This window comes from Trichophyton rubrum (assembly GCF_000151425.1).
Source record: "Trichophyton rubrum CBS 118892 genomic scaffold supercont2.4, whole genome shotgun sequence".
Taxonomy (NCBI): Eukaryota; Fungi; Ascomycota; class Eurotiomycetes; order Onygenales; family Arthrodermataceae; genus Trichophyton; species Trichophyton rubrum.
In genome coordinates this window covers 1,151,708-1,176,794 of record NW_003456425.1, presented here as the reverse complement: position 1 = coordinate 1,176,794, position 25,087 = coordinate 1,151,708, and the positions used below count along the sequence as shown (strand labels likewise).

Sequence of the window (25,087 nt, the reverse complement as noted above, 5' to 3'; positions counted from 1 at the left end):
CCCAGATTTTCACATATTACGATAAGCCTGCACGGGTTATGACTACTTAACTTATTGCAGTCCGGACTTTAGGCATATCCCCTAAGCTCGAGCTCTGTGCGGGGGTGGAATGTAAATCCGGTCTGCTGTGCCACAGATGACACAACCAACTGGTTTTGGGTTGGCTGTATATAAAATCTAGTATTGCCCCTCATAATAGTCGCTTTCTTCAAACCTCGGGACTATTCAAATTGATTTAAGAAGTCCGAAATTGATACCTGAAGATATACTGCCATCTGAAGATGGATATTCCCAAGACGTTCAAGCAAGCCATTTTCAAGGAAAAAGGTGCCCCGTTGGTCCTCGAAGAGGTGCCAATGACACCTCCGGGAAATGGGGAAGTGTTGGTGAAGGTGCAGGCCTGTGGTGTATGTCATTCTGATGTATTTGTACAGAACGATGGCCTGGGCGGCGGCCTGTAAGTTTGCTTATATATTATCAGTTTGATATTATGGACTGACAACTAGCTTCGGCTTCGCCTTATAGCCCTCGAGTTCCAGGACACGAAATTATCGGGCACGTGGCTGCAACTGGTGAAGGAGTGACACAGTGGAAAGTTGGTGATAGGATTGGAGGAGCATGGCATGGCGGTCACGACGGTTAGCACCATGTCTTTCCGTCGGAGAGAAGTCCATTCACGGAGGCTGACTGGACGTATAGGCACTTGCAGGCAGTGCAAGAAGGGCTATTACCAAATGTGTGATAACGAATTGGTCAATGGTGTCAACAAGGGAGGTGGTTGTATGTAGCTTCTTTCCTTTACTGTTCCAGGTCCATAAAGCTAACCCGATTATAGATGCTGAGTACTGTCTGCTCCGTGCTGAAGCTGGCGTGCGAGTTCCAGCAGACGTCGACGCAGCAGTATACGCCCCCATCCTATGCGCTGGTGTAACTGTTTTCAACTCGATGCGCAACATGAAACTGGGACCTGGCTCGACAGTCGCTATCCAGGGACTCGGTGGCTTGGGACATCTAGCAATTCAATATGCAAACAAATTCGGATATCGTGTCGTAGCCTTGTCCAGAGGCTCTGATAAGGAAAAGTTTGCAAAGGAACTAGGAGCCCACATATATATTGATGGCGGCAAAGGTGATATTGGCGAGCAGTTGCAGGCAATTGGAGGTGCAGATATGATCGTTTCGACAGCACCGAGTAGAAGCGCTGTAGAACCACTTCTCAAGGGATTGGGAATGTTGGGCAAGCTTCTGGTCCTCTCTAGTAAGTTATTTAAGAGTTGGGCGTTAGTTTGAACTTGAAATTTTGCTGATTTACCCTTGTAGTCCCTGGGGATATCACCGTTAACACCGGCCTCATGGTAAGCTTGCATGGGCTATAATGCATTTTCAATTCTTGAAGAATCAGTCAACTGACCTGAGAACCAGTTACGCCGAGGTCTGACTGTTCAGTGCTGGCCCAGCGGCCACGCCACGGACTCCGAAGATGCCATCGAATTTACGAAACTTGAGAATATCAATTGCATGGTGGAAAAATTCCCACTTGCAAAGGTCCAGGAAGCATATGGTAAGTTCCTTTCACTAACACAAGATGGGGGACATGGTATAGCTAACGACTCCCTCAGATGCGATGGTCAAGGGAACAGTTCGATTCAGGGCTGTGATCACTATGGAGTAATCGTGTAACTAAATAGTCATATAATCAGTAGTTGCTAAGAAAAGCTCTCGGACTTTGATAAACCACGGGTCAGACATCAGAGGATCGCCTGCTTTGTGTCACTAGAAAGGATTAGTTATTTTGTAACGACACAACTTTAAGGCCCAAAACTAGTTAATCACATGATCCAAATTATAGTTATCACTTAAGTTTTGGTTATATAATCAAATCAGTTATTTCTTAGCGTTTTTGGACAACCTGCAAAAGACGTATTTCATATAACGGCCTACCAGTCTTGATGGTGATGGGAAGAGTTGAAGGACTATGCTCAATTCAGCCAATTTATTGACCAACGCTCTGGCCATGGCCACCCAGAAAGGAAGACGGAGCAGCAACACAAGGACCATACCTTTCAGCAATATTTCGTGAGTGGAAAGAGCCCTTAAAAGACAGGGCTAGTAAAGGTACTCAATGGTTTTAACGCCAATGATCGTGCCGGTGACCAAGCCAGAAACGATGCGCTGGCGTTTGGACAATCTAATTCATGATCAAGGAGGGCGTGCAACGATCCAGCCATGCAATCAGCAAATCTCTACTTCTTTCATTGTGGCATTGATTCGAAACTCGTGCTTCTCCTGCCAGTCATGTAGGGGTTACTTGATTTCCTTAGAGCTAATCGGTGGCTCATGATTTCCCCCTAACGGTCACTATACGTTTCTCAACTCCACATGTCAAAAGGGGCTCTTTCAATGCCACCAACGTGTCTGCCACACCGATTTTATATATCTCCTAGGGTCGCGGTATCAGGCATATTTTGCCGCTAGCTTCCGGGCATCCGCATGGGAGTATCGTGAGTAGCCTCCGGCACGAGTACAAAAGATCTTGGCCAATTTGCAGTCGCTGCTCCGCCACTTGCTCGTCTGCTTTAGCATTAGGAGGCGGACAGGGTCATCCTTGATGAGGAGGCGGCATATCTCACTCCGAGCCAATGATTTCCTATTGACACCTTCACAGCCAAAACCATGACCCCATGGTGGAAAGAGCCGTCATAACTAGGCACACTATTGCCCGAATACATGTTGCTCATCACCGACACCGTATTGTTGGGCAGCATGTTGCCTTTCGGCCTAATTGAGTCTATCTAGGCCTTGAGGGAATGCAGATGATTCAAAAGCATGATCCATAGCCAAACCAAGGATTTCATTTGATGGAGACTGTTTCGAAATAACGAGATACCCGGCTATCCTATACCCGGTTTTGGAGATTGAGATAGTGAGCACCGATGGCGTGACACGCTTGGGCATTATGACTAGTGCTGTTTCTCTATGATCCAGGATGTGCATTTCGGCAGCATACAATCCGATAGGTACTCCGACCTGGGGGTTCAAATCGACTTGAAACTCCAGAAATGCAAAGTCGATATCTGCTTTTTCCAATAACTCGTAAGTGTCAGGCCCGTCAGGCCGCCGCCAACAATGACTATCCGCATCGATATGGTGAGGTTTGGGCGATGAGTTCAAAATACTTATCGACAAGTACCAACGAAATGAGCATAACTAGCATAACTAACAATGCGCAGGATCTGGAACCGGTCCGTGCGGGTCGATAGGCAGGTGATCGCCCGATCCAACTAAATCCGGCGGGCCCTCGCCGGGACAGCCAATACCGGGTCAGATATCGCGTTACGATTGGTCGTTGACCCACATAGTTTATCTACAGACATCCTTGCAGTACAATTACCTAGCGAAGTACACCGCGCAACTGTTGGATGCTTTCCGAATCACATCCAGTGTCGCTGGCACTGCCTCCCCTGGCCCAAATAACTCGTCAATATTGGCAAATCAAGGGGCTCAGGGGCACCCGGCAGCGTAAACAAAATCCAGGCGCATGCTCCAGACATCCTTCCGACTCATCCTCACTTCATTCCAAGCCAACTTGTTCCCCATCAGGCAAACTACACTACTCCGTAATACCACTACCAGTTTTCCGTCGATAATCGCTGGGTTTCTTCATGATGCCGAGCCGCAACCTTGGAGCCCAGGCAAGCCAAGCTGCCAAACACGCGAACTGGCCCATTGCCGGCTGGGGCAGTTGACACACTGGAAGATTATGGTCCATTCAAGCATCTACCACAACATGAGAGGCTTATCCTCAAGAGACAGGTGGATCTTCCCGCCACCAACGTCAATTACATGGCTTTGTACCGTTATGCTATACGAAACGACAAGATCGTCCTCGTCCTTGCATCGGTGGCCGCAATCATCGCTGGTGCACTTATGCCTATGATGACTGTTCTGTTTGGCGGTCTGGCAGGCACCTTCCGCAGCTTTCTATTGGGCGACATCTCAGACAGCAAATTCAACGACGAGCTTGCAACTTTCTCTCTATATTTTGTCTACCTCGCTATAGGCGAGTTCGCTATGGTTTACATTGCTACGGTCGGTTTCGTGTATTCCGGTGAACACATCATAGCGAAGATTAGAGAGCAGTTCCTGGCCGCCATTCTTAGACAAAATATTGCCTTTTTCGACGAGCTTGGTGCGGGTGAGATCACCACACGAATTATAGCAGACACCAATCTTGTCCAGGAAGGCATCTCAGAGAAAGTGGGATTGACCTTAACAGCTATCACTACCTTTGTGGCTGCTCTCGTGATTAGTTTCATTAGGTACTGGAAGCTGGCACTGATTCTATGTTCCAGCATTGTCGCTATCGTTGTTACATTTGGCCTCGTAGGCACATTCGTCGCTAAACTCAATAAGAAATACCTCGGTCATTCTGCCGAAGGTGGAACGGTTGTAGAAGAGGTGATTAGCTCGACCCGAAACCCGGTTGCGTTTAATACTCAAGAGAAGTTGGCTCGACGATACGATGGGTATCGTGTTGAAGCTAAGAAGTCCGGATTCAAGCTTAAGTCCGCCACAAGCTCAATGATTGGCTTTCTCTTTCTGTAAGTACGGTGAGGAGAACAACATCTCACCTTTCAGATGGCGGTCTCTTGAATTTTCTCAACCCAGCGCTCTAACAAATTGTCTCTCTGTAGGTACATCTACCCCAATTATGGCCTGTCTTTCTGGATGGGCTCCCGCTTCCTGGTGGATGGATCCGTTGGGCTAGCGCAGATTCTTACTATTCAAATGGCCATCATGATGGGTGCCTTTGCCCTGGGAAATATCACATCAAATGTCCAAGCTATCACCACAGCTGTTGCAACAGCCAATAAAATCTACGCAACCATCGATCGTGTCTCTCCTCTTGACCCTCTATCGAACGACGGTCAGAAGCTTGAGAAACTTTAGGGAGATGTGGAGCTCAAGATTATCAGGCAAATACACCCTTTTCGCCCCGATATTGTTGTTATGGATGATATGAGCTTGATATTCCCAGCCGATAAGTCCACGGCGCTTGTTGGAGCTTCAGGCTCTGGAAAGAGCACTATCGTCGGCCTGATTGAGCGTTTCTACGATCCTGTTGGTGGATCCCTATATATCGACGGCCATAATATCAAAGGTCTAAAATTACGCTGGTTACGTCAACAAATCTCCTTGGTTAGTCAAGAGCCTACATTATTTGCTACTACGATATTTGGAAATATTAAACACGGATTAATCGGAACACCGCACGAGCATGCTCTGAAAAAGCGATTACTACGCTTGTTGAGCGTGCTGCTCGAATAGCAAACGTGAGTATACCTGTGCTATGATATCTTATCTCAAACACAATATCTTTTACCTGTACAGTATACATACAAACGAGGTTCTGGCTTCCTTGTTTTTCGGGCCCATGACTTCATTTCTTCTCTTCCCGAACGCTACGAAACTAACATTGGTGAACGAGGAATACTTCTCTCAGGAGGTCAGAAACAACGTATCGCCATTGCCAGGGCCATAGTTAGCGATCTTAAGATCTTACTACTTGATGAAGCGACATCCGCACTCGATTAAAGAGCGAAGGAGTTGTATAATCTGCACTCGACAAAGCTGCCTAGGGGCGAACTACCGTAATCATTACTCATTGACTCTCTCCTATCAAGAATGCGGACAATATTGTGGTGATGTCTTACGGCTGTGTTGTTAAGTAGGGTACCCACGATGAACTCCCCCAAAAGAAAGCGACTTACTGTAATTTGGTCGAAGCTCAGCAAATAGCGACGAAGCAAGAATCTACAACTCAAGATAATGACCACATTTCGCCCGAGACTGAATATGATTTACCGCAAGCCGAATATAATAATGAGAAGCGCGACAGCCTCAGCCAATTGGATGAGGGAGAAGAACCTCAGGACCTTGTGGCGGACAAGACACGCTTAGAAAAATCGCGAATGACACTTGCGAAGGAGGGATAAGACGAGCAAGAGAACGCTGCCGACAACTATACCCTGCTCGAGCTGATACATTTTGTCGCGGGTTTGAACAAACAAGAATGGAAGTATATGGTCTTTGGAATTTCACTCGGCATAGTCTGCGGTGGAGGTAGCCCAACACAGACTGTATTTTTCTCTAAGTGCATTACAGCCCTTTCACTCCCTCTTTCTGAAAGCTCTGAAATACGGCGACAAGTCAACTTCTGGTCGCTGATGTATTTGATGCTCGCCTTTGTGCAGCTGTTGGCTCTCATAGCTCAAGGTATTACGTTCTCTTACTGTGCAGAGCGACTTACCTATCGAGTTCGTTACCAAGCATTCCGACATATCCTCCGGCAAGATATTGCCTACTTTGACAAACGTTCTGGAGGTACTCTCACTTTCTTCCTGTCTCCCGAGACCTCACAATTGGCTGGCCTGTCTGGGATTACTCCGATGGCTATTCTCTTGATGGTTGCTACATTGCTTGCCGCTTCCGCCATTGGATTGGCTGTAGGGTGGAAGGTTAGTCTGGTGTGTATTTCCACCATTCCACTTCTTCTCGCTTGCGGGTATTTCCGTTTGGCAATGCTGGTCCGACTCGAGAAAGAAAAGAAGAATGGAAGCCCATGAAGACTCCGCAAGCTATGCCTGCAAGGCCACTTTAGCTATCCGAACCGTGGCTTCCTTGACCCGCGAGGGTGACATTTGCAGTCACTACCACGCACAGCTTCTCTCGCAAGGCCGCAGCCTAGTGTGGTCCGTCCTTACGTCGCCCATCCTCTACGCGGCATCTCAATCACTTCAGTTCCTCTGCATGGCTCTCGGCTTCTGGTACGGAGTAACCTGAAATCGATAGCTGGAGTGATGACGGCGAAAATCTTCAGAGTATAGACAGTCATATCGAATTTAAGGATGTATACTCCAGGTATCCGTCACGACCAAACTAGCCTATTCTTTGGGGTCTCAATCTTCAGGTTAACGCTGGGTAGTACATCGCGTTTGTTGGAGCTAGTGGGTCCAGTAGTTAAGTCCACTGCAATTGTACTCCTGCCGAGGTTCTATAACCCAGTTCGCGGTGGTGTCTACGTCGACGGCAAAGAAATCTTATTATTCAATATTAAAAATTACCGCTCCTATCTCGCCCTTGTTAGCTTTGAAAAGCCGGAATATTTATGACCGTCTTGAAGGGGTATCTAGTAAGAGAGTTATTACTTTCTCCCTTCTGTTTTTTTTTTTTCTAGTGCCCGGTGTCTATATGGTCATGTTGTGGATATCCTGTAAGTATACATTATCTGATCATTGACTATCGTCTATTTATTAGGTTTAAATGTTTATTTAGCAGCAGCCCAAGAAGATTCGATTTCAAAAGAACTGATCGAAATATTCAGATGTTTATTCGGTGAAACAAGCAGTTTGCTATGGATTATTCATCTCAACAGACTAGTTGAAGAGCATGGACAGGCTATACCGAAATCGCTGGCTGAAAATGAAGAAGACTTGTTATGATGTAATTAAGAAAGGTGCACTTTGGCAAGTATTATCACCGCTGCAAACCATTGCCAAAAAGCCTGGTAATCGGGGGACGGGTGTTGCTAGTGGTATTATAGTATTGCAGTAATTCTCGTACTAGAGCCTTAATCTAACAATTGTTGCTTTAAGGTCCCGTCACCGTAATAGTAGGGGCTCTTCGTAGCCTTCTCCAGAGAGCTTTTGCAGGAGTATCAACTCCACTAGAGCGACTAGCATGAAGAGCCTGCTGTATTTCGGCCAATGTACGGCCGCGTGTTTCGGGCATAAAGAACCAACAAACTATGGCTGTGGCAAAGGTACAGCTGCCGAAGAGGAAATAGGCACCGTAGCTAGTATTTGCGAGTAGTGTCGGTGTCACAAGGGCAACGAGGAAGTTTGTGATCCAATTGCTTCCATGAGCAAGGCTTGTAGCGCTTGCTCTAGTTCTCTGTGGCTGGATTTCGGCGGCATATATTTTCACAGCAACAGCCCAAGAGATAGAAAATATGACCGTGTAGAGGTAAATAGAGATGACAACCACCCAGCGTCCGGCGCCATAGGAATGTACTGCATCTCCGGCGTATAACCCGCCAATAATAAACATTGTTGTTGCCATTCCAAGCCCGCCATATATTGTATTTCGACGTCGGCTCCAGCTATCAGCCCAAATCGTAGCCGGAATTGTAACTGCACAAATGACTATAGCCGAGACGCCTGAGGCAAGGAAGGTATCACCTGCGGAAGTGAGACCAGCTTGTTGGAATAGTAAAGGGGCGTACTATAATATATTAGATGAGGTCGGAAATGTTTAAAGAATGAAAACATACGTAAAGGACACCATCAATTCCACTCAATTGTTGCATACCCATGAGGAAGATAGCAAGGAGGAAGCCTGGTCTAGCTTCGGCAGAAAAGACGTCAAGCGTCTGTAAATAATTGTAATTAGCACACGTATTTTCCAGTTTCTTTTAACATTTGGAACAAAAGAAAACTGGATCTGTAGAACTTTAAAGTAGGACTGACCTTGGATCTGATCTTCGGTTCTTCCTCCAGGTTTGACTGCATAACTTCTCGGTCAGCATGCAAAACACCCAAACGATCCCAGGCTGCATCAATTGCTGTTGTGTTTTGGCCATAGGTCGCAGCTAGCCATCTCGGAGAAGGGGGTAAAAACACGTATGCAATCACGGCAAATGTAGCAGAATAAGAAGCGAGGAGAATAAATGGTAGACGCCAGGAGAGGGTGGTATCAATCGTGACAGATCTGTAGCATGTAAAGAAACCGGCAACTAGCCCAGAAGTGATAAGAAGTTGAGGTCCTGTAGTGAGGCTTCCACGGTGTCTGGCAGGGGAGATTTCGCATATGTATCTGCAGCGGCGTCAGTGTGAGTGTTCAAGTTAATGGCATAGGGTGGCGCATAGTTACACGACCAATGTGCCCAAGTAAAGCCCCTCACCGATACCTGCTACCACTCGGCCAGCAACAAACATACCAAGGTGAACGGCAGCGGCCTCGATCGCGGCGCCAAGGCCAAAGATAGCAGACCCGATAGCAATCGCTGGGGGTCGACCCAGAACATCAGCAACACGGCCAGCTAAAAACGAGGAAGTGGCGGCAGGTATAAGAATCGAAGATACAATCAGCCCATGAAGCGTGGGACTCGGATGGCCAAAAGACCCGGTAAACGAGTCCATCACAGTCACAGGACCGATAATTGCGGTGTCAACTCCGAACAGAAAACCCCCGAGGGAGCACAGAATGCTAGCCACGACATAACGAGGCGGTGGTTTCTGGAATATGCTAGACAGCTTCATGATTTCAGCTTGAAATCAACTCCTGCCTCAAGGGAGCTGTGGATTACTACGGATATGGTGAGAACCATTGCCTGGGGAAAAGAGCACAATTTAAGTCGAAAATGAGGGGTATTTATCCAAGGGGAATACCGAGGTGAGTCACGAATTGAACGCGGAATTCTCGCCCACATCTCGTGGAGAACGGTAAGAATTTCATAGCTGGCTAGACCTCTACCTTGCGGACTGTTGGTGCCTTATTTCCGGTTTCTCCTGCGGCCCAGCGCGAAGGTCATGGCCACGCCTTTTAGGTTGCCCAAGGAAGTTATAACCTTAAATTAACCTATGTGGGGCGAAGCGGGACCCACTTTCCGTGTAAAAATGCCAATTCACGGAAAGTTTTGTTTGTCAGCATCGTGTTTTGACATCTCTTGGCCAATCAGCTGCTCCGAATCGATATCAGTACGATTTCCACCTCTTACAATGACCTGAATGTGTCCAGAATTTTCTCTGGGTCAGAAGGCTCTTCCGTATGCCGTGTCGTGAAAAGAAGCAATCCAACAAGCCGGAAAGAGGTCCCCCAGTGCTTTCTCAAAGGGATAGGCTCCAAAGGTTTTCGCGCTCTCATCAGAGAGGAAGCTGCGAGGAGAAAGTCGGGCAACTTGTGATAGGTACTACCAGGATTGTTCAATCGCCTTCGGTCATCGAGAGATTAGCTATCATAAACTTTTCTTTCGAATGACACCGCTTGGCGTGTGACTCCGAGAGAATCAGCACTTAACCAAGTTGATCTCAGGATACTCATTGAAACTGTTCAACATTTAACCGTGTGTCTGTGTTCTCGCTACTTGATTGAAATGACTTGATATTGAAATTCCTTTACTGGCGAGGCTGATACCTCCCTTTATGAGAACGTTATCAAACGACCAATTTCAACAGGGCTAACCCTTGAGCCACGATCAGGAAATGCTCGATGCATATAACAACGCTGTCAAACCAATCAGTGCGTAGTTGTTTTTTGACTATCGTAGTCGTCATCCGCTTGGACATTCCTCGTTTTCCCGTAAGAAAGCGCATAATGATGAAATTTGGCGGACTAATTAGTTAACGGCAAAATGCCTCTTTTAGGAAAAATGTTTCTGGGCGCAGCATCAGCCACACCATCACAACCTTGAATCAGTAACTGAATGTTGCACAAATATTTGACCATTTCTGGAATGAAGTTGCATATTTATACCCTATAAGAGGAAAAGAAAGGATGTTCCATCTCAATGAAATATTCAAGGATACGTCTTTCAGGCGATGCCGAATGCCGTTGATCACCATTCTCGAGCGGCTTCGCCATCTTCAACAACAGCCCTCATGCGGTATCGTTACTGCAATAAATAATGGCTATAAAGCCCTTTTCATGTCGTCAACGTTCTCTATGACTATTAGGAAAAATATACCAGCCACAATTGAACACTGGTCCGGCCTTTCCCTTCAGAATTTCATAATGTCAAAAATACAGCTCGCATCCTTTTGGCACCGCCTAATTGGGGCTGTTGGCTTCAGAAAGTCTTACAACTTCATTCTCTTCTTCATTTTCGCTGGTGGCTTGCTTGGATTCACTTTGTCCCGCCTCCAATACCTAGACATAAACAGATTCAGACGAAGCTCTATCCCCGGCGAATGGTACTACTACCAACAAGATCTCTATAAAACCGGTATCATGTTACACCTAGGAGCAATCCTACCTTGTTCACTTCTTATCGTTCTTCAATTTATCCCGATAATTAGATACAAGGCTACTTTATTTCACCGCCTAAACGGATACGTTATTATGCTTCTTTTCATGATTTCGAACGCGGGTGTAATAATAATCATTCCCCATGCCTTCGGTGGTGATCCTGCCACTCGGTTCAGCCATGGGCTCCTTGTTCTGGTTTCTACAATTTCCATCATAATTGCTTACATCAACATTCGCCGGAAGCAAATCGAGCAACATCGAGCTTGGATGTTACGAGCCATGTTCTATATGGGAAGCATAATAACCATGCGGCCTCTCATCGAAATCTCTTCACCCATATTTCGCTCCATTGCGTACAAATTTTATGTCAGCTGGCCCTGTGATCAGATTGATTTTACGTGGAAGTTCTACAACATTTCGGTACCATATACCAGCGCATACCCTATATGCAATGCCACCATCTATCCATGGTTAGGAAACATTGAGCGCTACGCGCCTGTCAGAGCTGACACAGGCTCTCCCGACCCAGCCGCTATTGGAGCAAGTATACAACTCCAGTCGGCTCTCGCTGGTTCGATAGCGACATTCCTACATTTCGTGGGTATCGAATTGTATCTGCGTCTCACACCTCGCGAACATGAACAATTGAGGAACGTGAGTTATGAGCTCCAGGCTGCAGCGAAATATATAAATCCGGGCAGTGCAGGATTGGTCGTCCAGAAGATTGGCGATGCGAACCCGTGGATTCCACAGCAGGAGACAAATGCAGAAGATAACTGATACTTTCAGCATTTGAAAAGGATCAATTCATTTTTCTCTGTCTTTATTTTATTTTATTCTATTTTTCGCTACGATATCATGTTTAATTTGACACCTCCTTTCATAGCAAATGCAATACGCCTTCACCCTATATCAATCCTCTCGTCTATGTGTCGGGTACATACGACCATAGGAAGTGGAAAACAGAGCTTCCCGTCCGCTCAGCTGTACTTAAGCCACTTGCCGGTCGGTTAGTAGTTGGGTGGGTGACCACCAGCGAATCCCGACTGTCGTATGTTTTGATTTTTTTTTTTTTTTTTGATTCTTTTACTCCTTTTCCATTATTATTCAATTATTCATTTTTTATTACTTTCCTTTGCATCGCCCTTCGGCTGTAAAATGTTGACCGGAAGTTGCCGATTTTTGGGATGGCACTATTTTCTCAGCTGACGCTTGCTGGACTTGGCGTAACTAACTAGCTACTCAACCAAGTAAACTTGCAGATATTTAAGCGAGCGACTCTTCCTCTATATCAATACCTACACCATAGTGCATGATATATGCTGCATTTGACAAGGTCATGGACTTCAGGTGAAACGGCTGGAGAGTCAATTAAGCGATATCTGCACTTTCAATGTGCTGAAGCTGATCTTGAAGGACCAGGAATGGCGAAATGGCCTTCGTTCTCTTGCCCCCGTTTAATGTATAAAAAGGTCTCGAGCGCCTTGATCTCTACATACCCAATTCCAACTCATTCTCTCATCCTATTGAAAAACCTGACTGACAACCTTCAAATACCCTATCGTCTTGATAGATCTCTGAAGATGGGCTTCCTCGTGGGCATCACTGCACTTCTATCTATTGCTATTACTACCTATGCTGCGCCCTATGACCAACAGATCCTAAATAAACAGGGCAATGGGGATCCACGCATTACAGATGGATCCCATGGAGGGTTGTATCTTTGCTCAGGGGCAGGCTTCGTCGGTCACTGCGAGTACTACCGTACCCCGTTTGGGAGCTGTGGTATGTTGATCGCCCTTTTCCATGCTTCTGGTTGTGACAAGTACTCATTTACTTGATAGTCACAATCACCGATCAATTCCCTTCTGGAAATGGCGGGGTCAATGGTGTAAACGCAGCTGGTTCCGACAAAGGGAGCTGGTGCACTTTATATGCGTGAGTTCTCTTAGGCAACAGATTAGGGTATGTTTATTAACATGTTGAATAGGCAACCGGGCTGTCGGGGATCTGAGCTTCAGATCCATTACCCTGGGTATGATGACCTGCGGAAGGTGAGCTGGAGAGCTAGGGCGCGTAGTTATAACTGCGCTGCCGAGTAAGACGGAAAAATGAAAGAGATAATGCACATACTAGGCTTTAGTGACAGCTCAATGCCGCCATCGATATGGCTGGTACCTAGTCCGATGGGAATATATGGGCAGAAAGTATTATGTAGCAAGATAAACATATAAGCCGGGCCTGCACAAAGTATTAATAACATTCAATCCTCTATTGAGGGTCAATATGAGATAAGAGAAACGACGTGGTTAAATAGCCGCTCATAGTTTGATTTTTTTGTCTTTAGTTAGACCGTAAGGTTTACTTTCAAAAGACCTCAACTGGTATCATCGACCATTATTTCATGAGCATCGTGTGGAGTCCAGTGCCTTGGATCCCCTCTGTAAGTTTCAATTTCAGTTGTTTTCATTTTTATCTTTATCTCCTTCCTTTTCCACCTCATCGTCCATGCCATCTATGAAACGAAAATTAAGTCGTTCCAGCATGTCACAACACTGCTTGCCAACAGTCGTTATACACTCATCCATAGCAGTTGCTGCTTCGGAGAGTAACTTGCTGGTAACTTCATCCGATTTTTTAGCCCCTAGCAAACCTGAGAGCGTTTGGGTATTTGACGCGGCCATAAATATGTATCCCACTACGAAAGGCAATTGATTCTCCCTTTCCATGTAGCCGCCCCCAAACATATTTCGAAGAGTTGGACGACAGTGTTCATGAATACTGCGAAGAACCGACCAGCATATTCGATGAAATGAGAGATATGGTATGCTGAGCTCCAAAGATTCCTTGTGTAAAGTGTTCCGGAGTTGTTTCAGTAGTTCGGCGGCATTAACTGCTCCTGGAGTTGCTTTCTTCTGTTCTTTCGTCATGCTTCGGGACATAGAATACACACGTATATCCTCTGAAGGCGAAGCCTCTTCATCCCAACTCCAATTTGATTTGGATACAATCTGTTCAATGTCTGTTGTCGTCCAGTCTCTCTGCACGGCTCCTTCACAGAATCTTGGTTTGAACATCTGGGCGGCTGGAGCAAGCTCCTTGAGTGTCTTAGGGCCTCGGGATGAAACCGGTAGAGCCCCCTGGCGTCTATTTCTTGAGAATGCAGCTGCTGACCACCCCATACTCAGAGCAAATTGTTTCAGGTAGTCTTCTGGGGTCTGGGGTCGATCCCCAACGAAAATCTTATCTTGCATTCCCATTATGACGTCCATATCTGGCCAGTTATTCCGGAGAAGCTTTTCTTGTTTCACTGCGTTATAGAGATGGTAGGTATATAATATGGAACCCCAGGCGTCCGCAAAGGCCAGACTGACTTCTTGAAATTTCGCTTTTAGGCTGTAGGCAATCAGCCCGCATAAGAGAGGATGCGAGGATAGCAGCATATAAGGCTCTCTTGGAGGTTGCTTAAGTCTCCTTCGGGCCTCTCCAACCGGGTCCCTTTTAATCTACAAACCAATAAATTGCTGGATCTTCTCTAGGACAGTATCATTTGATCGAGGCCACCCTGTTACACGAAGGGATTTACGATACTGAAAGTTATCACTAATTGACTCATCAATCATGTTGGCCGTAGCCATCAAATCAGGAAGACCACGTCGCACGTCCCCACGCAACGCATGGTGAATATCAAGGTACACTTGCGTAGCAAATGAGAGAGAAAGGGTAACTGTATGGGTTTGGAACGCCTCCATAAGGCCGCGTGTGAGCTCATCTTCAGCTAAAAGATCAGGAGCACAAATACAGAGTAAGGCAAACTCAGTGGAGTGCTCCGTAAGGATCACCTTATCCTCTTGAAACTTTTCCCTTGGCGTTTTGTTTGTTCGGTCACTAGTAGGGTCATAAACGCCATAATAGCCGGGTTTTATAACGGGCATATTGTCCTTGCTTACCATAGGAACAAATCCTTGAAGGAACATGTAAGTTGGAAAGAATATTTCTGTCGCTGCTTCCCAAACACGAAAATTAAGATCGTCACCAGGTAGTTCTCGGAAATCTTTATCCTCTCCCATATTATGGCATTGAGCCAGAAAAACTGCTTCCATGACCATGGCCGAACCCCCAAATTTGTCAAATAACGGTGCTGCATCCTTCTCTAATTGGCGGGCAAATTCAAGAGCTGTGTTGGTCATTATCGACGCAGAAACGAGATCAAAGACACCGTGCCGGTAGCCTAACCAGGTCTCCTGTATTGCAATACGGAAAGCACGGTAATCTTGTATGATAAGACAGAAAGCGCTGTACATCTCGTTGATGTCTTGTACCCGTTCTGCTTCATAGGTTGCGTCTGAACCGGATTCTGGAAACTCTGATTTTGTGGTATCTGGGGTAGGAGCACGCTCATCCGAAGGCTCCTCGACACCAAGCTTCTCAAATTTGTTAGCCAAGCCCTCTTTATTCTCCTCCACGAACAAAGGCCGTAGAATGTTATGAACGCGTTCAAGAACGCTGATGAAATAACCGTGCCCATCTTCATTCGTCCTCCTCTTTTCTCCAAGAATGTTATGGTGAGAGCGTCTTGCAGATATAGCTCGTTCGATGGTGGTGACAAATGTGGACGGGACTCTGACTCTAGGTGCTTCGCATTTTACAATAGTCTCGGCAAGGGGGATAAAGTCGCGAATGGCAATGACATATGTCTGTGGTTTGACGGACGCGGAATTTTTGCTGGAGGAATTAGTGGAAGCCTTAGCGGCTCGGGCTGCTTTTCTTGCTTTCCCTTTAGCCCTGCCTCCTTTTTTGGGCTGGTCACTCTGCTGGTCAATTTCGTATCCACAGGCTCGGGCGGTTTTGGCAAGCCATGACGCCACGGCATTGGTATCTTGTTTGTATTGCAAATAGCTACTCGTTAAGTAGTGAGGTAGCATTGTGAAAACACATCAAAGACGCGAAAACTATAATTGAACTATGCGTGCGAATTAAGCTTGGGTGAAGTCCCATGGTTCAGAGGATGTTTACTCCATCAAGACCCCTCCCATTTGTGTTCGCGCGCGGCTATTTATCGCGTGTCGCGTGTCCGTAGACGACGCTTTACTTTAATTCCATTGGCTAAATAAGCGACTCGAACGGCGGGGAAACTATATTCCATTGTGCCTCGGCATCTCCTGAAACCGGCCAGGGCGCGCCCCTTGGGAGGCAACCGATATAAAGCCAAGCAGGATTTCAAGCAACTTGTTTATCCAAAATCATCAACTCTGAACTCAGATAGCTTGTGAATCAACTAGTTATGTCTTCAGAAGTAAAGCCAGTCCTATTCCACTACTTTCTGTCACCATATGCCAGGCGAGTTTCTTGGTATGTAATTAAATCATGCCCTACCGATAGCAAAAAGGAGACACCAAAAATAGAACGCTGTTTGATTAACCAGTAGTACGAAGGTACCTCACTCTCCGTGGAATTCAGCACAAACAATGCGTATGATAAAAAGTACCCTATTACCCGTAACAGGGAGCATGCATGTTGACAGAATATTCAGTTGCAGCCACTCATTATGCCACGGCCGGACCTAGAGACTCTCGGCGTCCAGTACCGACGAATTCCCGTCTTGAGCATCGGGAAGGATGTCTACTGTGACACTCGCTTGATTATTAAAAAGCTTGAGGAACAGTTCCCGGACGGAAGGCTTGGTGCCACAGACGGTGAAGGGCAAGCTCTGGAGAACTTACTTGAAACATGGTCGACGGATGGAGGACTGTTTCTCAATGCAGTTCTCCTGATGCCACTTGACCTGCCATCTTTACGGGACCCGGCATTCTTGAAGGACAGATCTACCTTCCTTACCGGTCCAAAATGGAAGATGGAGGATATGCCCAGTCTTCGGGGCGAGGCGATGGTTCAAGTAAAGCGTGCTTTTGACTTTCTTGAATCAACGTTATTAGCAGACGGGAGGGACTGGCTCCGCAAGACGGAAAAGCCAACCCTTGCAGATATACACGGTATGTCTCTCATTTGCTCCCTGGTACTCCTCGATGGATTCAATTGGGAGGCTGACATTCCTTTGCGTTATTTTTCTTATTTAGCAATATGGCCATTGGACTGGGTTCTTGACATGGGATCCTTGGAGGACAGCATCGTCACTGAGGCCAGCCATCCGAAAGTATTTGCTTGGATTGCCCGATTTAGGCAAGCCCTGTCACACGCAAAGGGAAGGTTGGAAGAGATGCTTGTGTCCGGCAGTGAAGTGCTTGACGGTCTCCAGCATGAGTCTTTTGCTCAAAGTGATGCCGAATTCGATGACTCAGATCCACTTGGGCTTGAGAAGGGCGAAGAAGTGCTGGTTTGGCCCACTGATTCAGGATCAACTCATCAGGATGCTGGGACCCTTATTGGGTTGAATTCAAAGGAGATCGTGCTGCAACGAAAGACGGCAGACAACAGGTTTGATATCCGCATTCACTTTCCGCGACTGAATTTCAAAGTCGTCTCGGCTGCTCACGTGCAGCAGACGAAACTGTGAGACGTGCAAGTTCCATGATACATAAAATGTTAGATGGAGGGTATTTGGGCATAATTTGATCTTCCTTGACATTAGCCAGCTGTGATTCGCCAGTCTAGCACTGAAAGAAATATACCACTTAACACCCACCGCCTTTCCTAAACTCACCGTCCGTAATCGTATGAAAGGATAGACGGACATTCTCTCTTCAGCATCCTTTTGTCCCGGAAAAGTCGCCCATATCATCCAGTTAAGTGTTCCATGTATTCCGTAGATCTGACGAGTCGGAGGGTCCGAACCGACGTCTTACCATCTCTTTTATTGATGGTTCGTTCGCAGTTTAAAAAAGGAATTTCCAGCCACCTGCAACGCTCTGAGATCATTTTCAACGGGGCCAATAACCCCAAACCAGCCACGCGATAATTAAGAACATCACATATACCTGTCCCTCGTACTTCGTGCTCCGTAGTCTCCATAGGTTTTTTTGATTGTCCCGAAAGTGCGACGTGAGGCTCACGTACCCATCAGAAAGGACATATGGAGCTTCTTTTCCTAGACAGATAGTGTACGACCTCAGCTTTTGTGCTGTGACTTTTCATGTTCAGAAGAATGCAGTAGGATGGTACCATCATTATTTTACCAGCCTTCTCCCCTGCAGCCAAAAAAAAAAAAAAAATTGCGATTTACTTAGCTGGCCAGAGTGGAGAGAGATGCCCGGGAATTTCACCTAGCCTGGATATTATTGGTAGTTGGCATCCTAAGCAAGGTCTCCATAGGGAAGGTTGTTGTTGTCATTTTTTTTTTCTATTAGTTTGTTTGACAGGGCCGTACGAAGCGGCTGAGAGGGAGATTCTGCTGGATGCAGGGAGTCATGGAAGGACAGAGTGTGAGTGGGCAACCTTTGGCTCCCTGGGCTGTCTGTGGTGTGTATCAGCAGCGGAGGTATGGGAGGGTTGGGTGAGTGCCCAAGGGAGAGCTGCATGAGTGCCTAACAAGCAGCGGCAACACCGCACCCAATCAGCCAGCCCTTTCTTGCAGCCAGGTAGGACGCTGTCGAGACTGAAAATTTTCAGGGAGGATGAGGGGGCCAGACAGGCTCTTCAGGCGTTGATCTCGAGCCGGAATAAGTCTATCAGATGGCAAGCCCTTGTTCTGGTCGACCGATCTGCTGCGTCCAAACCGCCGTCCGTACTCCGTAGAGTTTGCTGCGGCCCTGTCTCGGTGTTAGTAACACTCTGAACCGTGGTTAGCTACCCGTTACCACTCACCTCTATCGTCACCTTAACCAGCTAACTCCCCAGCTGCTTTTCACCTCGCTTAGCTCGTCTCGCCGTCCCCCGTCCCCCCGTCCCCGTCCGAGTCTTCTTCGTCTTCGTCTTCGTCGTCTCCTTGTTGTTGCTCCTCCTCGCCCTGTCCAGCCCAAGCAAACATACCCAATCCAGCAGCCAGCCAATCACCGCCCGCCGCTCGCCAGACCCACTGTTTGCCCCTCCTGGCGCCTTTTTTCTCTCCTTCTGCGTCGTCTCGCCTTTTTCTTCCTTCTTCCTCTTCTTCTTCCTCTTTCCCTTTCTTCCGCCGTTTCTCGACTTCGTCTCTTCAACCTCAGTTTGCTGCTCCAGCTCTCGCGACGCGCTCTCTCTGTCTCTCTCTCTCTATCACCCTGCTGCATCTCTGCCGCATCTCAAGAGGTGACAAGTCGTTCTGCTGACAAAAGGACTGTCTCTGCGCCCGGTTTCACCTCCAGTCGGTCGCTCTCAATACCACACTTCCAACAGTGAACCAGCAGGCTTCCCGTAGGACTCCCCCGGCCACTCTCCATCTTGGATTACTTTTGTTTCAGCCATAGACAATATCTACTTCCAATACTACTACATCACCATACCTTTTGAGGAGCAGTTGCACACGGCTTCTGGTATTGTTGTGGGTATATTATCATTTTGGACCCCAAAAGAGGACTGTTACATCCGCCATTTGGATCCGTTCCCAAGGAAACACCTCCCCCTGCATCCAGGTTTACACATACACTCTTATACGCACGTCTATATTCCTCTCCTAGGGAAGATACAGAAGAAAAAAAGAAACACGCGAAACGAAAACAAAGAAGAAGATCGCAAAGGGAGTCCTCGCTTTCAGGCGCCAAAAGAAAGCTGAGAACCTCGTATCTTTCTGCCTGAGAACTCACCTAACCCGAAGGACATATATGCATATATCAGCCCTCTAGGATTTGCTCCCTTTATCACTTGATTCTTTCTTATCCTTTTTTCTAAAAACAACTTACTGCCTTTTTTTCTCTTCCCAGAGGTTTCTTTTTCTTTCACAATTTGTTCCACTTTTCACTTACTCTCCCCTGGATCCCCTTTTGTAAAAGCACCAGGAAATATTATACCTCTTCCAGATATACCGTCTTCGGCCTGCTTCAAACTTCCGGAGACATAAATTTGGGATATCTGTACATTCTTCCACCAGGACTAGGACTACTTCTTCATCTCTCTCCTTCCAGCCGTGAAAACCAGGGTTTTTAGTTTCTATTTCTTTTTCATCTCTGTTTCTGTACCTTGGAAATAAAAATGGCACAGCGACAACCCATAAGATATGATGATCCGGAGCCTCAGACTCGACTCAATGAATATTTTATCGATCAAGATGGTATCAGCCGCGAGGTCATTCAAGCAGATATTTGCCGTTACCTTGGACGGGATGCCCTCGTGAGGCCTGGAACTCACCAGGTCGGACTCTCTTTTCCCCTCCTCTCTTTAATTTTTTTTTTATCTTAGATATCCTTTTACAACTCTCTCCGTCTGGACCCGGGACTGAAGTTACTGACTAGATGAACAGGGACGTCCGGGATATTTCATCCGTGCTTACCGAAATTTGACGACTGTAGGTAATCTTATGTTTTTTGCTGATAATCGCGATTCTAACCTCGTGACTGAAACAGGAAATGATTGCAGATCTGAAGGCAGATTCTAGGCGATGGGACGTCGAAGTCCGTAGCAGACAAGAAGGTGGACAGCCTAGAGGTACCTACTATGATACTTATAATACCCTACCAGTGCCTAACAGGTCACCAGCAAACTATGACTCCTCTTCTGTCCGACCCCAACCACCAGTAGCATACTCATCCTCACGTCCACAGCAATCACAACAACCGTCATATTCTACTTACCCACCTTCCCAAACATACCCTGCCCATCCGCCCCAGCCAAACTACCAAGACTATGGTAACCAGCCTGGATACCCGCAAGAGGGTAGCTCTTACGTCCCCAGTGGTGGACCACCCTACTCAACCCAGTCCACTCCACCTGTGACAACGGCTGAGCAATCATATATCCATAGTCAGGGTGCCTACGCTTACCCTGGGGGAATATCCCAACCCCGCTACTCTGGACAAGGATATGAGAATGACCGTGATTATTCCCCTGTTGGCCAGTCTACATCTCCATACCCTCCATCAACCGGACCAGATCCTAGGATAATGGAGACAGGATATCCAGTGGAACCTGCCTACCAGGACCGTCAGCCAGACCGAGGACACCCTAGGAATCCTGCCCCTCGTCATTAGATGCATAGCACCAGAATATCACCCCTTTCTTCTAGGATATGTATTCTTTCACATTTGTTTGAACCAACCCCTTCGGCTAACTCCCCTTAATTCACATTACATCTCCGGGCAATTCTTCTTGTCATGTGGATAATCAACCCCATATAGTCGATCTTATTCCCCACTCAACTACAGTGGCTGGATTTTGGATGTGTTTTGTTTTATCTGGACTACAAATGAGTGAACGAATGAATGAATGATGATATCGGGACTCCCCTATCACGGAGCCCACTTCTGCCGCTGGAATATGCTACTCTAAGCATGGATGGATACTTGATCGATTTCATTTGAAATCAAGCGTTGATATTTTCATATTACAAAGAGCCCACTGATGCTTCAATATTCCATGGAATCGACTCAAAGCCACACTGGAATTCACATTAAGGCCATTATTCTCCTGTTCTGAATCTACGTACTCTCCTCACCCCCATTCATGTTATCTTTTCTATCGTTTCAGTTCCACCAAGGACGTTACTCGTAAAACTGGGCAGGCTGTTTTGAAACCATTTTGCACAATCGTGTCTGTTTATTCTTGCGACATTTTCTCTTTTCTAGGTCTCACTCACCTCTTCCAAACTTCCATGCCAATGTTGAATGTACAGCTGGGCGCGTTCTCGATGGATGCATCAGGATTTCCTTTTTTTCTTTTCCTTGATATACTCTTTCGTTTAACTTGCTACTTTACCTGTTCTATACTATCTGGTGAATACTCTTCAATAATTGGACCTTCCCGTCGTTCCCCTCTCAACCCGAACCACAAATATCATCCTTACGCAATGCACAATACCGGGCTACACGCTTACATACATACCCCTTTGATAACTTTCTTCTCGATAAACTGTTCTGGTCTTTTCGATGGCCGGATTATTTCGTATCATGGAGCCTTTTGGTCCTTTACATCGCCGCCGTTGTGCAGAGGAATGAAAGATCGCGTGGTAATGATTATCCTTTATACTAGATAGTTGCATCGGAGGGCGTTTACTAAATATTCTTCATCTGAATGGCCCATTAATATTCCTCATCTTCGTTCTAATACATTCAGCCCTTGACTGAGAATGTGTAGATATTCAAGTATTCTTCTACGCCCCTATCCGATTTAACCCGAGTAACTATTTAATGCTGCCTCTTGAATATTGAGTGTGCCGGGAGAGCATGGAATGGAACCGAAGAACCAATTGAATGGCCGCTAATATGACATATATGTACAAAAGTTGTGTAATAAGAAAGATGGCGTAAAAAGGAGCGCGGCTGTTGTCATGCGGCTGGTACTAGTAATTATGCCCTCCATACGGTTATACTGCCATTCGGCTCAAAAATATCCGTGGTCCTAATCCAGGACCACCAATGTTAGTTTCATTCGACCTTATAGCCGTGCTGAGGAGACGATATCGAAACATGCGAGTAGAAAGGATTAACTGGATTCTGAAATAATGTGGGTAATTCCAACCCAAGCCGCCAAAGGAATCTATATTTTGGCCTCCTTCCATCTGCAGCTACTCGTCATCGTATCCTTGAGGTATCTTTCTTGGGCCGGCAGGGACTATCAGTAGGAAAGGAGGGCATAGGTCAGCAATAAAGCTTGCCAGATAGAGAGGAGCTGGGAGCGTACCTGGATATGAGAAAGGAATTTCCGCGGGGTCAACGTCACCGAAGTATCGTCTGATAGGGGGAAGAGTGAAGAGCGCTACGGGTCCGAGAGAGCCGAGAACGATGGAATAGAAGATAGCTGGCTTCTCGTAGGAAGCCCATCGCATGTAGCGGAATGGCTGGGAGAAGAAGAAGGGTCTCGACATGGTGACGGTCTGTTGAAAGGCGGAAAGAGAGATGAGTCGGTTCAGCGGGAGGGAAAATGTCCCAATTGACTGGTAGAACGGAGTATCTTGGTCGTCAAATCGGCCTTCAGCTCAACGAGGGCGCCTATCGAGCTATCTGCCGTCGTCCAAATGGTGTATTGTTCGTGCGCTTGATCTTGGTTCTGCTTTTCTGATGTTGCTTTTCGCCGTTTGTGGTTGGCCTGCGCTTCGTCCTGGTCTTGGCACGTCTGCCGCTGATTAACACGCTGGTCTCTTTAAACTACGAAATCTAACCACCACCACTAACACAACGAACTATTTGAATGCGCCCAGGAGCAGCTCTCACCAACCAACGATACGGGGATCGCGATGATACCCAGGCCATCGTCGCATAAAGGTCTTTGTTGAAAGCTGTTTTTCTTGCCATTGCCTGTCTCCGAAAGCGACCAATTCGCGTCCCCTCTTGATCCACCACAGCACCGCCAGCCAAGCTCCACGATGAAGTGGCTGCTTACCTTTCTATGCCTGAGTATCTACAGCGCAGCAGTGTACGCCGTGAGCAGTACTGGAAACAGACTGCTGGTTATCCAGGAAGACGAGACTGAACGAGATCTATTTTCGACCTTCTGGGCAGACCTAGAAAGTTAGTCTTTCTGTTGCATATTAAGATGTAACCCTGCTTCTCGTCTATTGCAGGCTGCGGTATGGCTAACAGGCATGCGTCTTGCTAGGTCGAGGATACAAACTTACATTCGAGTCTCCGAAGAACACGAAGCTCTCACTCTACCACCTTGGAGCCAGGGCTTACGACCATCTCATACTTCTCCCACCAAAATCTAAAGGTGCAGCATGACAACTCGGGGTGCATGGGCATGGGTACAGGTGGCATCATGCTAATGCGAGTGTATAGGCCTGGGACCTTCTTTGACACCAAAGGCACTGCTAGACTTTGTGAACGACAATGGAAACATCTTAGTTGCACTGTCGGGTGGTGCTCCAACGCCCAACGGAGTCAGCTCTCTTCTCCTCGAACTCGACATACATCTTTCTCCAGACAGAGCCCCAATTGTTGTCGACCACTTCAACTACGATACCATTTCTTCCGCGGAGAAACATAATGTTCTCCTTCTACCACGACCGGACAGGCTACGTCCTGATACCAAGCCCTTCTTTAACGGAGAGGGTATCCTCGCTCTTCCAAATGTCGCTGGACAGTCTCTGGGGAACAACAGCCCCTTACTAGCTCCTATCATCCGAGCTCCCGCAACAGCTTATAGCTATGACAAGAGAGATGACGACCAGTCAATTGATCAGAAGCTTCCAACTGGTTCGCAGCTTGCTCTGGCCACTGCTATGCAGGCAAGGAACTCGGCGAGAGTCACAGTCCTTGGATCAGTTGATAGTTTGAAGGACGAGTGGTTCAATGCCAAGGTGCAAGCGCCTAAGGGTGAGAAAGTAGAGACAGCCAACAAGCAGTTTGCTCAACAGCTTACCGCCTGGACCTTCCAGGAGACTGGTGTGGTGAAGGTCACTCGGGTTGAACATCATTTGAACGAGAAAGGTGACATTGAGTCTGGACCCAAGGAACTCAACCCATCCATCTACCGTATTAAGAACGATGTGGTTAGTATATCTGTCTTGTGTCAAAAGTCCGATGACTTTATACTAACGTTACAATGTTAGACATTCACCATTGAGCTTTCAGAATACAGCTACGACCAATGGATACCTTACTGGACCGCAGAAGAAGATGCCATCCAACTCGAATTCACCATGCTATCCCCTTTCCACCGTCTTAACCTGCAACCCGTGGACAGAACAGAGCACGCGGCCATATACCGAACCTCCTTCACTCTTCCCGACCAGCATGGCATCTTCTCCTTCCGCGTCAACTACAAGCGACCCTTCATCACTAACATTGAAGAGAAACATGAAGTCACCGTCCGCCATTTCGCCCACGATGAGTGGCCACGCAGCTGGCGTATCAGCGGTGGATGGGTGTGGATTGCCGGTCTCTGGTCTGTCATCGGGGGATTCCTCGCCTTCGTGATGGTTTGGTTGTATTCTGCACCACCGATGAAAAGCAGCGATTCCAAAAAGGAGCAATAGAATTGGGCATTCAAAGCAAGATCTAATGGGATAAATAAAAAATATATATCAATAACTGCTGCATTG

The 25,087-nt window shown here is 46.9% G+C and overlaps 12 protein-coding genes and 1 non-coding gene across 18 annotated transcripts; 8 read left to right on the top strand and 5 right to left on the bottom strand.

The window, feature by feature from the left end:
• Window positions 1-281: 281 nt before the first annotated feature.
• On the top strand, window positions 282-788 carry TERG_04310 (uncharacterized protein; the record flags this gene model as incomplete). Its single annotated transcript, XM_003235205.2, has 3 exons — window positions 282-457; window positions 526-638; window positions 700-788. The coding sequence occupies 3 exons, from the start codon at window positions 282-284 to the stop codon at window positions 786-788; spliced, it is 378 nt and encodes a 125-aa protein (XP_003235253.2).
• Window positions 789-1,019: 231 nt separating this feature from the next.
• Window positions 1,020-1,367, bottom strand: TERG_12131 (uncharacterized protein; the record flags this gene model as incomplete). Its single annotated transcript, XM_047751136.1, has 1 exon — window positions 1,020-1,367. One exon carries the CDS (start codon window positions 1,365-1,367, stop codon window positions 1,020-1,022), a length of 348 nt encoding a protein of 115 aa, XP_047606241.1.
• Window positions 1,368-3,843: 2,476 nt separating this feature from the next.
• Window positions 3,844-6,843, top strand: TERG_04309 (uncharacterized protein; the record flags this gene model as incomplete). Its single annotated transcript, XM_047748232.1, has 7 exons — window positions 3,844-4,601; window positions 4,695-4,927; window positions 5,039-5,199; window positions 5,392-5,541; window positions 5,733-5,939; window positions 6,039-6,518; window positions 6,652-6,843. The coding sequence occupies 7 exons, from the start codon at window positions 3,844-3,846 to the stop codon at window positions 6,841-6,843; spliced, it is 2,181 nt and encodes a 726-aa protein (XP_047604209.1).
• A 334-nt stretch (window positions 6,844-7,177) lies between these two features.
• TERG_04308 (uncharacterized protein) lies at window positions 7,178-9,320 on the bottom strand (the record flags this gene model as incomplete). The annotated part of the gene is made up of 4 exons (XM_003235203.2): window positions 7,178-8,283; window positions 8,333-8,431; window positions 8,529-8,874; window positions 8,932-9,320. 4 exons carry the CDS (start codon window positions 9,318-9,320, stop codon window positions 7,651-7,653), a joined length of 1,467 nt encoding a protein of 488 aa, XP_003235251.1. The 3' UTR covers window positions 7,178-7,650.
• A 1,234-nt stretch (window positions 9,321-10,554) lies between these two features.
• Window positions 10,555-11,805, top strand: TERG_04307 (uncharacterized protein; the record flags this gene model as incomplete). Its single annotated transcript, XM_003235202.2, has 1 exon — window positions 10,555-11,805. One exon carries the CDS (start codon window positions 10,555-10,557, stop codon window positions 11,803-11,805), a length of 1,251 nt encoding a protein of 416 aa, XP_003235250.2.
• A 162-nt stretch (window positions 11,806-11,967) lies between these two features.
• Window positions 11,968-12,083, top strand: TERG_10010. The gene has a single exon (XR_007130577.1). It is a non-coding gene; the product is annotated as a 5S ribosomal RNA (ribosomal RNA).
• Window positions 12,084-12,114: 31 nt separating this feature from the next.
• Window positions 12,115-13,462, top strand: TERG_04306 (uncharacterized protein). The gene is made up of 3 exons (XM_003235201.2): window positions 12,115-12,810; window positions 12,870-12,963; window positions 13,016-13,462. Exons 1-3 carry the CDS (start codon window positions 12,345-12,347, stop codon window positions 13,125-13,127), a joined length of 672 nt encoding a protein of 223 aa, XP_003235249.2. The 5' UTR covers window positions 12,115-12,344; the 3' UTR covers window positions 13,128-13,462.
• A 19-nt stretch (window positions 13,463-13,481) lies between these two features.
• TERG_12130 (uncharacterized protein) lies at window positions 13,482-14,285 on the bottom strand (the record flags this gene model as incomplete). Its single annotated transcript, XM_047751135.1, has 1 exon — window positions 13,482-14,285. The coding sequence occupies one exon, from the start codon at window positions 14,283-14,285 to the stop codon at window positions 13,482-13,484; it is 804 nt and encodes a 267-aa protein (XP_047606240.1).
• Window positions 14,286-14,531: 246 nt separating this feature from the next.
• On the bottom strand, window positions 14,532-15,950 carry TERG_12129 (uncharacterized protein; the record flags this gene model as incomplete). The annotated part of the gene is made up of 1 exon (XM_003235200.2): window positions 14,532-15,950. The coding sequence occupies one exon, from the start codon at window positions 15,948-15,950 to the stop codon at window positions 14,532-14,534; it is 1,419 nt and encodes a 472-aa protein (XP_003235248.2).
• A 270-nt stretch (window positions 15,951-16,220) lies between these two features.
• Window positions 16,221-18,172, top strand: TERG_04303 (uncharacterized protein). Of its 3 annotated transcripts, XM_047748231.1 has the most exons (3): window positions 16,248-16,377; window positions 16,461-16,497; window positions 16,559-18,172. In XM_047748231.1, the coding sequence occupies exons 1-3, from the start codon at window positions 16,310-16,312 to the stop codon at window positions 17,537-17,539; spliced, it is 1,086 nt and encodes a 361-aa protein (XP_047604208.1). In that variant the 5' UTR covers window positions 16,248-16,309; the 3' UTR covers window positions 17,540-18,172. The 3 variants fall into 3 exon arrangements, with proteins under 3 accessions (XP_047606239.1, XP_047606238.1, XP_047604208.1); XM_047749753.1 differs by having other exon boundaries at window positions 16,221-17,018; window positions 17,103-18,172; XM_047749752.1 differs by having other exon boundaries at window positions 16,223-16,377; window positions 16,461-18,172.
• Window positions 18,173-20,085: 1,913 nt separating this feature from the next.
• Window positions 20,086-21,080, top strand: TERG_04301 (uncharacterized protein; the record flags this gene model as incomplete). Of its 3 annotated transcripts, XM_047749750.1 has the most annotated exons (4): window positions 20,086-20,244; window positions 20,354-20,398; window positions 20,457-20,538; window positions 20,590-21,080. In XM_047749750.1, 4 exons carry the CDS (start codon window positions 20,086-20,088, stop codon window positions 21,078-21,080), a joined length of 777 nt encoding a protein of 258 aa, XP_047606236.1. The 3 variants fall into 3 exon arrangements, with proteins under 3 accessions (XP_047606236.1, XP_003235245.1, XP_047606237.1); XM_003235197.1 differs by having other exon boundaries at window positions 20,457-21,080; XM_047749751.1 differs by lacking the exons at window positions 20,086-20,244; window positions 20,354-20,398 and having other exon boundaries at window positions 20,460-21,080.
• Window positions 21,081-22,612: 1,532 nt separating this feature from the next.
• TERG_04300 (uncharacterized protein) lies at window positions 22,613-22,912 on the bottom strand (the record flags this gene model as incomplete). Its single annotated transcript, XM_003235196.1, has 2 exons — window positions 22,613-22,659; window positions 22,729-22,912. 2 exons carry the CDS (start codon window positions 22,910-22,912, stop codon window positions 22,613-22,615), a joined length of 231 nt encoding a protein of 76 aa, XP_003235244.1.
• A 449-nt stretch (window positions 22,913-23,361) lies between these two features.
• On the top strand, window positions 23,362-25,048 carry TERG_04299 (uncharacterized protein). 2 transcript variants are annotated; one of them, XM_003235195.2, is made up of 4 exons: window positions 23,362-23,555; window positions 23,644-23,754; window positions 23,823-24,535; window positions 24,596-25,048. In XM_003235195.2, exons 1-4 carry the CDS (start codon window positions 23,411-23,413, stop codon window positions 25,019-25,021), a joined length of 1,395 nt encoding a protein of 464 aa, XP_003235243.1. In that variant the 5' UTR covers window positions 23,362-23,410; the 3' UTR covers window positions 25,022-25,048. The 2 variants fall into 2 exon arrangements, with proteins under 2 accessions (XP_003235243.1, XP_047606235.1); XM_047749749.1 differs by having other exon boundaries at window positions 23,823-25,048.
• The last annotated feature ends 39 nt before the right edge of the window (window positions 25,049-25,087 follow it).